The sequence below is a fragment of the Lucilia cuprina genome, chromosome X, assembly GCF_022045245.1.
Source record: "Lucilia cuprina isolate Lc7/37 chromosome X, ASM2204524v1, whole genome shotgun sequence".
NCBI lineage: Eukaryota > Metazoa > Arthropoda > Insecta > Diptera > Calliphoridae > Lucilia > Lucilia cuprina.
Window position 1 is genome coordinate 3,699,033 of NC_060949.1, and position 13,658 is coordinate 3,712,690.

A 13,658-nucleotide genomic window follows, 5' to 3' on the forward strand; every position below is an offset into this window, starting at 1 on the left:
AACAAAACTCCGGGCTCTATGGTAGACAACAGAGAGGACGGTGTGCGGGTATGCACAGGAACGTGGGGAACTCCCACCCCTGAGCAGAGTCTCATCCGCCACCGCCATAAGTAGCCGGGCTTTTTATCAATAAGTATTATTTATGGTTGTATAGTGACATTACTTTGCTAATTACTTGCCTTCTTGTAGGTCATTGTGAAGACTATTATTGAATTTTACTTGAGAATCCTTATCTATTTCTGGATTATGCCATCACATTTGGTGAGTGCACATTTATTTGACTACTATAATTAACATCAATATTAAATATGTTATATAAATATATATTCGGACAGACACTACAATATTCAAACCATTAGTTATACTTTATAATTTTATTATGCATGGTTATGAATCTAGCTATGGTCAGGTACACAGTTATATTGGGGAATACATATTAATAAATGATAAACAAAAATTCTAAAAAATTCATGTTTTTCATATTATAATAAAACAACAAAAGGTTATATCACAGGCTTCAAACTTCGTTTGATCACAGATAGTTGTAAATCTAGAAAAATCAGGTACACAGTGGTATATTAGGACAACACATACATAAATAAATAAAAAAAAGAATCATTAAACTTTTATGTACTACTTATCCTAATATTGCACTGGATCATATCACAGATTTTCAACTTCGTTTTCAAACTTTAATATCCTTAACATGATATATACCAATTGACTTCCCTTGAAGGTCCTCCAATTCATACATGTTGTTACCAATGGGTTTTACAATTCGGCATTTTAGAAATTTCCTACAGAATTTAGAATTTCTGTTCTTAACAAAATCACTTAAAACTGTGTTTCTTCTAAACACTTCCTGTCCCGGGATAAATTTCAGATTTCGAGCTCTCTTATTATATCTAGAAGCGCTTTTTTCATATGCTAGATGCATATTTTTCCTTATCTGTTCCCTAACCAGTTCTAATTTCTCGTTACTAGTCACATTGGATATTTGATGGTCTGTTAAAGAAGATAGTTTACGAGCGAGTTTATAATCAGAGCCATTTGTGTACATATGGAACCCGAATAATGAGAAAAATGGTGTATATCCGGTGGCCGAATGAATAGAATTTCGAAGCGCACATTCTATTTCGCCTAAGTACAAGTCCCAGTCTCGATGATCTTCCTTTAGGTAGGCCCTTATCGCTGCTAAGACGGATTGGTTTACCCTTTCGGACGCGTTAGACTGAGGTGAATATACGGCCGTTTTCATATGGTTAATACCGAATGCTTTCATAATCTCCTGAAATCCTTTTGCTAAAAATTGTGACCCGTTGTCCGTGTGAATCGTTTCAGGGACCCCAAATTTATAAAATACTTCCTGTGTTAGGAAATTAATTATATTTGATGTTGTTGCTTCACGCATTGCTTTCAAAAAGACGAACTTCGTAAAGTGGTCCATTACAATAAATATGTAGCTATTTCCATTTTTGGATCTCGGATACTTCCCCAGAAAGTCTACATACAATTTTTGGAAAGGCCTTTCGGTAACTACTTCTTTACCTATTCCAGGCATTAATTTTGTATTGGCCGGTTTAGTTTCTTTACATACTTGGCAATTTTTCACGAATTCTTTTATTTGCACTACCATTTTCGGCCAATAGAAAAACCTTTTTACTTTCTCGATGGTTTTTGCAATTCCTCCATGGGCAGATATATTATCAGAGTGAGCCTTTTCTATAATAGTTTGTGTAAGGTTTGGAGGGATCCAAAGTTTCCATTGGTTTTCATCCAAATCTGACTCGATCATAATTCGTTTGAAGATTTTGCGTCTACTACTTTAAGATCGGGTTATTTCTCTCCGTTTTCTTTGATTTGTGTTATGAGATCTACATATTCTTCGGATTCGAATTCAGTAGTTTCGAAATCAAGCAAATTCTCCATTTGGACTTCATCGATTTTGAATTGTTGTGGTAACATTGACAGCATGTCAGCCACAATATTTTCGGATCCTTTTCGATGTTCAATTTGGAAATTAAAAGTCTGTAAGAGTAACGACCATCTTGCAAGTCTTCCGCTCAGATCTTTTAACGACATTAACCATTTTAAACTGGCATGGTCCGTTATTATTGTGAATGGCATTAACTCAACATAGGGCCTAAATTTCTTTACCGCCATTACCGCTGCATAACACTCTTTATCTGTCACTGTGTAGTTTCTCTGGCACGAATTTAATTTTTGAGAATAAGCTATGGGATGCTCTTCGTTTTTATCATTTGTTTGATATAAAACTGCACCAATACCATATTCCGATGCATCGCATTGAATAAAAAAATGTTTTGAGAAATCAGGGTGTCGGAGCACGGGAGCCGAAGTCAACGCTTTTTTGAGTTCTTCGAATGAATCAATGGCTTCAGGTGTGAGAATAAACTTTTTAGATTTTTTAAGACAATCTGTGAGGGGTGCTGAAATGGTAGCGAAATTCCTAATAAATCTTCTGTACCAGCCTGCAGTGCCTAGAAAGCTTCTTACTTCTCTAACCGTCTTTGGTAACTTTATTTCCCTTATCGCCTGCACCTTATCTGGATCGGTTTTAAGTACACCTCCCCCGATAATAAATCCTAAATATTTTAGCTCCTGAAAGCAAAATTGTGATTTCTTTAAACCTATGGTTAAATTTGCCTCCCTGAGACACGTAGACACTTCCTTTAGTAGTTTCACATGCTCTTCAAAAGAACTAGAGATCACTAAAAGATCGTCTAGATATATGAACACATTGTCCCTTAGACTATTCGGAATAACTTTGTCCATCAATCGGCATAACCGCTGAGCGGCATTTCATAGGCCGAATGGCATTACCCTAAACTGATAAAGAGGTCTTCCGGCTACTGTAAAGGCGGTATAAGCCTTGCTTTCCTCGTCCATAGGAATCTGCCAGAAGGCATATTTTAAGTCCACACTACTTATGTAGTGTGTCTATTCGACTCAGAATCCCATCAATATTCTGTAGAGGGTAAGCATCCTTCACTGTTAATTTGTTCAATTTTCGCGCGTCTAAACAGGAACGGTTTTTTCCTGGTTTTCTGACTACTGTTGTGCGGTTTGACCATGGACTTTCGCTTAATTCGATCACTTTAAGTTTCAACATGTTATCTATCTCTTGATAAGTTATCTCCTGAACAGCCGGAGAAATCGGATAGTACCGATCATTAATGGGTTCGGCCCCATCGACTAATGTGATCTTATGTTTTTCTACGTGTGTTATTCCTAAACCCTTTTCCTCATAAGAATCAAATTCCTTAATTACATTGTCTAATATTTCTCTTTGTCGTTCGTTCAATTCGTGTGGTCGTAGTTTGTAATTTTCCCTATTTATGTCAAAGTCATTTTTCACTTTAACTAAGTCTATTTCATCTATACCTATGACCTCTGGAGCTAATTTAAAAAGTCTCCAAAAATCTATTCCTAAATACAGTTCTTGTTCCAAATCGGGACACAGATACAGGAACATTTGGGCCTCCTGATCTTTGTAACTTATGGATACATTTACTGTGCCTAGTACTCTATGATATTGACCACTGGCTGTTTTCACATTGGTCAATAATGGCTGAATACTAAGACCTAATTTTTGTATAATTTCCCTACATCCCTTACCTAATACACTAACTGAAGCCCCTGTGTCCAATAATCCTTTAATGGCCTCTCCTTCGATATTTACTTCAGCGAAACTTCTACCATCGTTACCATTCTGACTAGCCCTTTTAATAGAATTTATCATCAGTCTATGTTTTTTCTTTTTTTGTCTGAATTTTTCACGCACTTTGAGTATTCGAAAATTTTTTCGTTTTGCATTTTTTTCTTCACCAAATAAGTATACGTGCTCTAGCTTGGTCATAATTCACTTGTCTAACTTCCCTTGACAAATAATGTCTTATTCGAGATAGATTTTTAGGTATTTGAGGTTCGTATGCATTATGTTTATTTTTCAGAGTTTTGATAACTTTTAATTCTCGGTTGGGGATGGTTTCCTGCCGAGCGTGGGCCCCCTTTCGCACCCAAACTCCTGAACAGGTTTCCCGATTGGCAGTTAGGACAACGGGGTGTAATAACATTTGGTCTACCACATTTGTAACAGAACAATGTCCTTTCCATTGAGGGACATTCCATGAACACATGTCCTTGTTGTCTACAATTCCAACAGGTAATTAATGAATTTCTTGGCTGGGGGTTTACGTTTAAAGCTGCCAACTCTTCATAGTTCTCCGGTGAACACTCAATTTCCTCGGTATTGTCGTGGTACAATTCGTTTACATATCTTGTAGGGCGCACTATGGATGGCATATTACGGACATCTTTTCTTGGAAAGTTCCTTTCGGCTTCATTGCACTCTACACGTAATTGTTCAACAGAAGATACGGATATGGGATAAACAATTATACCGATATTCACCTTCAAATTCCTCTTTATTATTTTTATTAGGTCATATTCTGGGATTGGCTGTATTAACCGCGACCGAATTTGGCACATAGCCTGAAAATAACTATCGATGGTCTCTCCATTTTGATGTTTCCGTTCGACCAAATCCCTCATGATTTCAAAATTTGATCTTGTCGTTTTATACTGGCCCATTAAGGCTTGACGGAGCCCTGGCCAATCCAAAGTTCCGTGTGTACGCACATATAACCAGTACCATTCTCTTGCTGAACCAGACATCAGTAAATGGAAATCTCTTAATATCTCAGACCAAGGGATTTGGTAATGCACTTGTAAGTGTTCGAGGCGAAACACGAAATCATCGATACTAAGATGAACAGGATTACCGTCGAAATTGATTCCTAATTTATCAACTCGTATACGTGTTAATTCACCATTTGGTCTATTTGTACCAGTTTCATAGGTTCCATTATAAGATATCGCTACATTTCCCAAATTAAAATGATTATTTTCCGAACTATTATCGGAGACCGGCCTAGGGTTCAAACGACCATCTAATTGAGATGTCCAAGTGATCGGACGGTTCCGACGTATTTTGGACAACCCTTATAGAATGATTTTGTGCGGTCGACTTAGAGAGGTCCCCCACGCACTTAGTTAATTCCGCTAAGCTTTTCCTAATATCCGTCATTTCTTCCTGCACCATTTTCCTAACTTTGTCTTCTAAAGACCTTTGCACTACCAACGCCTCATCCGCTACCATTTCCCTGACTTCAGGAGTGATGTTCTCTGAAGGTGTAGTAAGGTTGTTCGGTTGTGGGACAGTATTCCCTTGAATGGGGATACCACCTAGGCTTTGTGTCCTAGTACTTCCTGACAGGTCCACGAACTGTTGCCTATTTAAATTACCCTCGCTATTACTCATTTTTTGTAATTGTTTATTAATTCTTGGTACCTTTGGTAATACGTGAGGTATGGAACGATTAAGATCGAATTGTGGTTGCCTTGCTCTTTTTCTATTCTTATACTGAGACCTGGTCTCTATATTCATACTCGAGCGTATAAAGGATATTTAGATATATAGATATGTTTGTGTAAGTATTTTGAGGTGCTATTTTTTGTATATCTTTGGACAAATATTTAAAAAAAAGATTTCCTAATAATTGGGGTAACAAATGTAATATAGCTATAAATACTTAATATGAATATATAATAAATTTGTATAAAATAAATTACTAGACAAATTAAAATACGCAAAGATAAAAAAATAAATAAATAATTAAATAATTAAATCAATAAATAAATAGCTAATTACATAAAAAATACATATATCAGAAATAAATCAATAATCAATTCACTGAACAAATAAATACTGACAAATCAAAAAAAAACTAATCATTCAATATGAGTCAACAAAGGAACTGTATTAATTTATTAAGAAAATATTTTAAATATACGACTTTTATTACTTATTTTCTCTGATTAAACTGATTAAATATATATCTTCCGTTTATAGGTCTGGCAATGGCTATCGGACGTGAAATTTGCAGTGGGCTATGATCTTCCTATTATACTTTCTTTATTGGTGTGTGGGATAAATCAAAAAAAAGAATTTACAACATTTAGTCATCTGTACTTCATTCCTATTAAAGTTTTAGAACGAGATTACGTTATGACACCTAAAACATCAAATACTACTTTTTCTTCTTTTCGTTTTAATTACTTATCAATAAAGGCTATTTGATATTGTGCTGTCAAAAGATAATTAAACGTTAGAAAGGAACAATATTGCCTCTTCGAACATTCAAAGCACATTAAAAAAAGAAAATACATTTTTTTAGATGCTTGTATTCATTCCTGAGTATTATCTCTATAACAAATCGTTTACTAAACCATATATTTCATACAACTCTGTTTTTCTATTTCCCCTCAGAGGATACAAAAGTGTTTATTCTTACGATTCATTTTTAACTGGGATATTTTCAATACGCTATTGGATTATTGTCACATGTATAGTTGTTGTCACATGTATTATTTACTCATTACAACTAACGATCTTTCTCTTGGATTTGAGTAAGTATCATAGTTGCCTCATTTAGTTTGGGCGCCATTTATGTTACGGTCTGTTAGGCCTAACGACTCATTCGGCAAGCTCGGATTCTCAGTAGGTCCAAACCCTGTCATTAGGCTCGAAACAGTAACAAAAAAAAACTGTCACTAAATATGAAACCACCACACACGCAACCTAAAGTCTATTGGGACAGGTGTTATTCCCATCTTGCCCTCCCAACCTCGTCGTATAGATAATCCTAATCTTATTACCTTCTCTTATACGACTCCATGGCCACTCACCCGCGCTACTTCACTTACCCGTTCACCATTGCCATTACCTTGTTTATTTAAGCTTTACTCATAATGGATTATTAATTCTTCCTTAAAACATTTTTATTTGACATTAAATTATCTCTAATCTCATATACTAACTTATATTTAACATTACAAATACGATTCTCTTATTTTCCTACACTTATAGACGTTACTTTTAAACATAAACCTTAATTTTTTGTTGCCTATACGTATATATCTTTTACTATTATCTTCACATCTAAGTACGTAATTATTTCTGTTATAAATTTGTCTCATTCCTCTCTAAACGCTCAAATCGATCACCCTCACTTCTGGATATTTTAAAATTTTGTGATAACTTTACACATGAAGGAGCTCCCTAATAACGTCTCAAAAAAAACTAACGCCCAAATGACGCTTTTCTTTTCGCACCTTTATTTGAGCACTTTAAATCGGAATTTGCTTTAATTGTGGTTTCCTTTTTTTTAAAGATATATATATATATTATTATATATATATATATAATATATATATAATTATATATATATATATATATATATATATTATATATATATATATATATATATATTATATATATATATATATATATATTATATTATATATATATATATATATATATATATATATATTATATAGGTAAATCTTGGCTTTCTTACCTCTATGATTCTGGATTATTTCTTAAACATACACTTAACACACTCTCGAGACACACAATTTAACACAATATCACTTATATAACTTAAATAACTAAATAAAAAAATTATAAGTTATTTTATTTTGTATAATGTATTTATTTTCTGTTTTAATATTCTTTTTCTTTCGCAAAATAGTTCAAATACTTTTGATGCTGTATTAAGGATAAATTTTCTTTAAAATAGATAATTGACTTGGACAGGATATATGGAGTTTATATCCCTTTTTCTTTTCTTTTTTTGACTGAAAAAACGTTAGTGCTTTTTTACCCATTTTCAGTTAGAAAATTACGCTTTTTTACCCCTTTTTAATTTTTTTGTGCGCGTTTTGCTTGACCAATGTTGGCAACACTGTATAGAATTGGAGAAGATACTTTAAAAATTACCTGGCTATTTCTCGTTGAAAGGTATTGGGAGTATCGGATTTGTAGATTTGTGGAAATTCGGTTCATCCAATCTCTCGTGACTGATCCTTCAAGACAATAGCCAGCTATTTGGAAATAATCAATTGCACACACAAACATATCTTAATATTCATACTTCAATTATTTTCTTTACTTTATTATTATTTTCCTAAATAACTTACGGTTTTTTTAGTTTTTTTGTTTTTAGTTATAATGTAAAAATAAAATAAATTATTAATTATATTTTCGCCTCGAAATATTATTTATTTATAAATTGATTTAAAACTTGACTTTTAAAATTTCACTGTCTTTTTTTAGTTTAACCGATTTTGCAACTTTTCAATACCACTCTTTGTTTTTCTATGACCACTTTTATTCGATCTACCTCCTTAAATACCAAGATTTTTATTATGTACTATATAAATAACTCAATGCGGCAAAATTTCCCGCTAGCATCTATTTATCGCTTAAATCATTCCATATTTACTTATTTATCGCCTCTTCATTATTTTCTCGCGGATCATTTGTTTTATCTTATATGTACATATTTTCCCGCTACCTATAATAAATAGAAAAAATCGGCAATAATAAATATTTTCCATTTTGACTGTTATAGAAATTCTACTCTTCTCCTTTTTGCCATCCATTTTATATGTTCCTGCATCCCCGATCCCATATATGTCCAAATACTTAATTATCGTTTTTGTAACAGGCTGTCAGGATTTTTAGAAGGTTTCATTCAAATATTTTTTTAATATTGAAATTTATCCGCCAATTTCAAAAAGATACCATTCCTGAATGAAAATACGACTCTGTTACTCTACGCACTTAATTCGCGTTGCCATTTTTACGATATCTTATGATCACTAAACACATCTCGCACACACATACCTGCATATTTTAGTTGCATTCATTCATACCAGCTGGCATGTGGAATTGTAAGTATGAAATTTTTGGGTTAATAATATTTTTTCTTATTTTTCAGATTTTTCCTTTAAATATTCTGGCTGAGTAATATCTGGCAGATAATATATATAGACTTGTGTCGTTCCAATCAATTCTCTTATCGTTCTTCATATTAATCTCTTTGTTTTCCTTTTCATTTCAGATAATCCAACAACTAACATACTAATTCATGCACTAAAAAAATCCTAACATTTACTAACCCCGAACAATAATATTAAAGATAAAAAAACAAACACCGGGACTCGGGCAGGAGGTAGTGTTCAGTTGCATTTTTGAGGGCCTAAGGCCGATATTGTTTGTATACAGGAAGTTGGGAAACCTGAATTAACCCCTTCCAAACTGTTTACCTTAAAACCTCCCCACGCAAAATTTTTTTTATGCGTCAGTGGCGTTGTCCTATTTTACTCGCTTTAGCAGGTGTTTCTGGAAATTTTTTTATGGCCCCCCGCAACAACATATTACTTGTTTTTTCATGCTTTGTTAAAAAAGCAACAACAACACTGTGAATTGGATAAAGATGTACATGTGTGTGGAGATGTATTTGTTTTTATTCAGCTGTGTATTTTTTATGTTTGGATGCTGTTGGCGTCATTGAGTTGTGTATTTTCTTTTTGTTTTGCTTTTTTGAATTCTGTTCGTATATTTGGATGTAGGTTGGTTTTATTGCGTTGTTTATTTTCTTTTTGTTTTTCTGTGTTTTTCGTTATGTATGTTAAGATGTCTGTTGGTTTAGATGCCTTGTGTATTTTGTTTTTTATTTCGTTTAGCGTTGTTGTTGTTCATTTTGTTTTGCTTTTGGTGTAATATTAATGTAGTCGGGAAAAAATTTAAAAAACTAAAGTGTTTAAAATACACTATGGTGAAGGGTATATAAGATTCGGCACAGCCGAATATAGCACTCTTACTTGTTTCTATTGAATTCATGTGGGAGCTTTAAGTTCCCCAGATAAAAGTCAGCCCTTTTTTACCAAAATCTTCAGATGAATATTAAAGTAATTTATGCAAAATTTTATGAATCTGGTTCTATATTTTCCTAGATAAACAATATTTTGTATTTTATTCATATGGGAGATGTCAAGTCCCCATTAAAAGTTCGCACGTTATACTCCAAATATTCAGATGAATTTCAAAAATCTTCAAGTAAAACTTAAAGATTCTACCTCTAATAGTTTCTCGGATATACGAATTTTTCTACTTCATTCATGTTGGGGCTCCCCCACTTAATATGGACGTGGCTCCACACCCACTTTAAATTTCAAAATAAAAAGTAGCCTTTTATTACCTATTCAAGACGTACAAGAATACGCTGTGAAAATTTCAGGAAAATCGGTTCAGCCATTTAGTAGTCTATAACATTCAAACATACAAACATAAAAACAAACACACATTCATTCTTATATATATGCTAGCTAATACCCGGTGTGCTTCGCTACCCCAACCAAAATAAATAAATAATAACCATAAAAATTATTTATTTAGTTACTAAATTATAAAAATTTTCTTAAAGGTTTATTATAATTTTTTGATGATAATATATTTCATTTAAATTCTAAAATAATATACTAATGATCTATTTATTTCTTACTTGCTAAAATTTAATATATACTTTTATTCTTAAAATATAATACTTAAAAATTATTAAAATAATTCATATTCTTATGCGTTGCGATATACAATATTTTTTGTTTTATCCACTAAAAGATTTTGAAAATTTTAACCATAATAGTTTTCCCGATTAACAATATGTTACATATGAGAGATGCCAAGAAAATTATTGTAAGTTCGCCAATTTATATCTATCTATGAAAAATTGGAATTATCTAACAGTTTTCAAGATATAAGAAATTTTTTCAATTCATATATGTGGTGCCAAGCCCCCCACTAAGAGTCCGCCCGTTATTTTCTAAATGTTCACATGTTTGTCGAAGTTATTCATATAAAATTTGAAGATTCTAGCTCTAATAGATTCTCAGATATACGAATTTTTCTAAAGTGACCCCGACAAAATTTGAAGCTCTAACTGTTATATTATCTCAAGATAAACGAATTTTTGTATTTGATTAATATGGAAGGTATCGCTCCCCTCATGGGTAGTCCGCCAGTTTATTACCAAAATGTTAACATGGATGCTAAAGTTATTCGTACAAAATTTTAAGATTCTTACTGTAATAGTTTAAAAGATAAACGAATTTTTGTATATAAATTATATGTGAGGTGCCACGACCTCTAACGCTATTCAACCATCTTTGATAATTCTGTTGGAAATACTATCGAGAAGTTTATCATAGAAAATCTGATACAACCTATGAAAATTAAAGGAAAAAACAACAACAAAAATTGTTATTTCAACTTATGTTACTTATGAGAAAAAAACTTATATACAGTGAATTAAGAAATTTGCCTATGTAAAATTTTATAAATTTTAAAACAATTATTTTTAGCAAAATAAAGCTATTTGTTTGTTGCATTTTTGAAAGAATATCTTATGTTTTAATTTTCTATAATAATAAGTAAAATCGTGATATTAATTGACGAGATTTTTGATAAAATGTGAACGTACTTAGTGTTAAATTTTTTAGGTCAATAAAGTATTGTGCTTTTTTAGGTATTTTGTTATTTTTTTAAATATTGCTGCATTATTTTATAAAATTTAAAAATTTTACTCCTCCTATATATTAGAATTACATTTTTTTAGATATTTAAGTAGTAGAACGACTAAATTTGGAAAATTTTTAACCGATTTATTATCCTATATACCTATAAGAATTTATCAATATTTGGCTTAACATGAAATCTATCGTTTCTTTGATTAAATTCCGAAAATAATAAGTAATTTTGAATTGGATACATGATATATTAGATAATCAATGGTTTTGGACCTAGAAAAATATTTAGTGAGGTATAAATATATATATTATAACAAAAATGATAACGGAAATCCCATCTATTTGGGGAGTACTGTGTAAATTTTATTTAGAATTGTAGAATATTGATTCTTATTCAATAAATCTATCACTAAGTACCATCCTAGCCACTCTATGTATGGGGACATCACCATATACCACTATAGAACTATTTCCAAGCAAGCTTAGTTCTGTTTAGAGGTTTAAATTTAAACATAGTGTTCCTCCCAGTTCGTATATGGATTTTGGAGAAGATAAATCAGAAGTCTAATGGTTTTCCTTGGATACAAGTCGCCTCCCTTTGGCAGTTAAAAATTTTGAAAGACCACTCAGTGCGTTTTTTCTAATAGTTCTTTGGATCATTTTATTTATTCATTGAAGTAATACAAAGCCTTTAAGGCCAATCTTACGTACTACTAGGCCATAACACCTAAGTATATAAACTTAACATAAAATACAAAGTGTTGTAAATAATAAAAAATAAAATTGAATTACAACTTACTAATTCTTTTAAGAGTTCCCCAAACTTAATGCAAATAATAGTAAGGACAAATATTAAAAAGCAGTAGTATTTAAAGAAAAATAATAACGGTCCAAACTAATAGTAATACTGACCTATTTAGATTTACTTGCAATACCCTCTTTCATTATAAAAAGAAAAGCAGTGAAGTAAAGGAAAAAAAAAATATTTATTGACTAAGACACCTAATTGCTCATGAATAGGTTCAAAAGTTTAAGCCGGAACACATTATTAGAGTGAGAGAAAATACGCAGTTCCAACGGCAATGAATTCCACCAGCGAGCAATTCGTACTAAAAAAGATCTTTCATAGAATGAATTAACAATTCTAGGCACCATAACTTGAGGTCTCCTAGATGATCTACTGAAAATAAATCTATCAAACAAGAGTTGCGGTCTCTCAGATTTAATTATCTTATGAAAAATAGTCAAACATCGAAGTTTAACGAAATCAAAGAAACTACATTTTAAAAATTTTTCAAAATATCCGGAAATATGATCCCTACGTTCAACATTGTAGACAAAACGAACAATAGTGTTAATTAATAATTTCATCAATTATTCTATTTTATATTTTTTAATGTTATTGATTAAACATCTCATAATTATATTTCATTGATTTAAACTTGTTCTAGAAATCCAAACTAATTTTTTATATCGAAATTGCCTCATTATTATCCTTTAAGTCTAATTGATTTCGTAATTGTCTAATTGATTTCGTAATTGAAAAATACTTGAAAAACTTGATAAAATGCAACAATGATACACTGTATGTACAAATAAGCAACAACAACACTGTGTATTGGAAAAAAGATGTTTATGTGGATGTACGATTTGGTTTCTTTGCGCTGTGTTTTTTTTTTGTGTTTTCTGTTGGTAAATTAATATGCATCCAAATTTGAATATAGCCTTGTAGTAGTATAATTTATTAAATTTCAGCGGTAAAACAAAAAGTATCTGATAATACGCATAAATTGATCTTAGGACTTCAAGAATATTTTATAATTTACTCTAAGGGAAAAATACAGAAATATATCAGCAAGTTCGGGTATAAAAATGTTGTGTAAAATATAATTCACAAGATATTACTGCATAACTTACCATCTTTAAGAAAGCTTTGCAAAAAATTTTCTTTTGACGTGGCTCTAAAAGACATATTTAAAACATTACTTTGAATATAAATATATTTTTGGAAAACTGCATGCAATCTAAATGAGTGTCAGCAAGCAGAAGTCTCTTCTCCTTCTAAAGTGAATGCAACATTTTCCAATTTGTAGCCCAGATGCATTTTTTTACAATTTATATCATTTTCTAAGGCATTTATTATCTTTCAATGAAGAAAAAAATATGTCAATAAACAAATAAATTTTGGCATAAATATATTTTAC

At 31.6% G+C, this 13,658-nt stretch overlaps 1 protein-coding gene and 1 long non-coding RNA gene across 11 annotated transcripts in view; one reads left to right on the forward strand and one right to left on the reverse strand.

The window, feature by feature from the left end:
* Positions 1 to 13,658, reverse strand: part of LOC111682266 (plexin-B) — a 160,086-nt gene that overhangs the window by 30,656 nt on the left and 115,772 nt on the right. For 5 of the 10 annotated variants that reach the window (XM_046945898.1, XM_046945949.1, XM_046945667.1 and 2 more), the window contains one exon: positions 12,113 to 13,597. In XM_046945898.1, coding sequence (XP_046801854.1) covers positions 13,490 to 13,597 — 108 coding nt within the window. In that variant the 3' untranslated portion in view covers positions 12,113 to 13,489. Of the gene's footprint in view, positions 1 to 12,112; positions 13,598 to 13,658 lie in introns of those variants that run through there. The other 5 variants (XR_006940165.1, XR_006940153.1, XR_006940167.1 and 2 more) reach the window with 2 other exon arrangements.
* Positions 7 to 6,325, forward strand: LOC124418774. Its single transcript, XR_006940201.1, has 3 exons — positions 7 to 133; positions 190 to 261; positions 5,936 to 6,325. It is a non-coding gene; the product is annotated as an uncharacterized LOC124418774 (long non-coding RNA).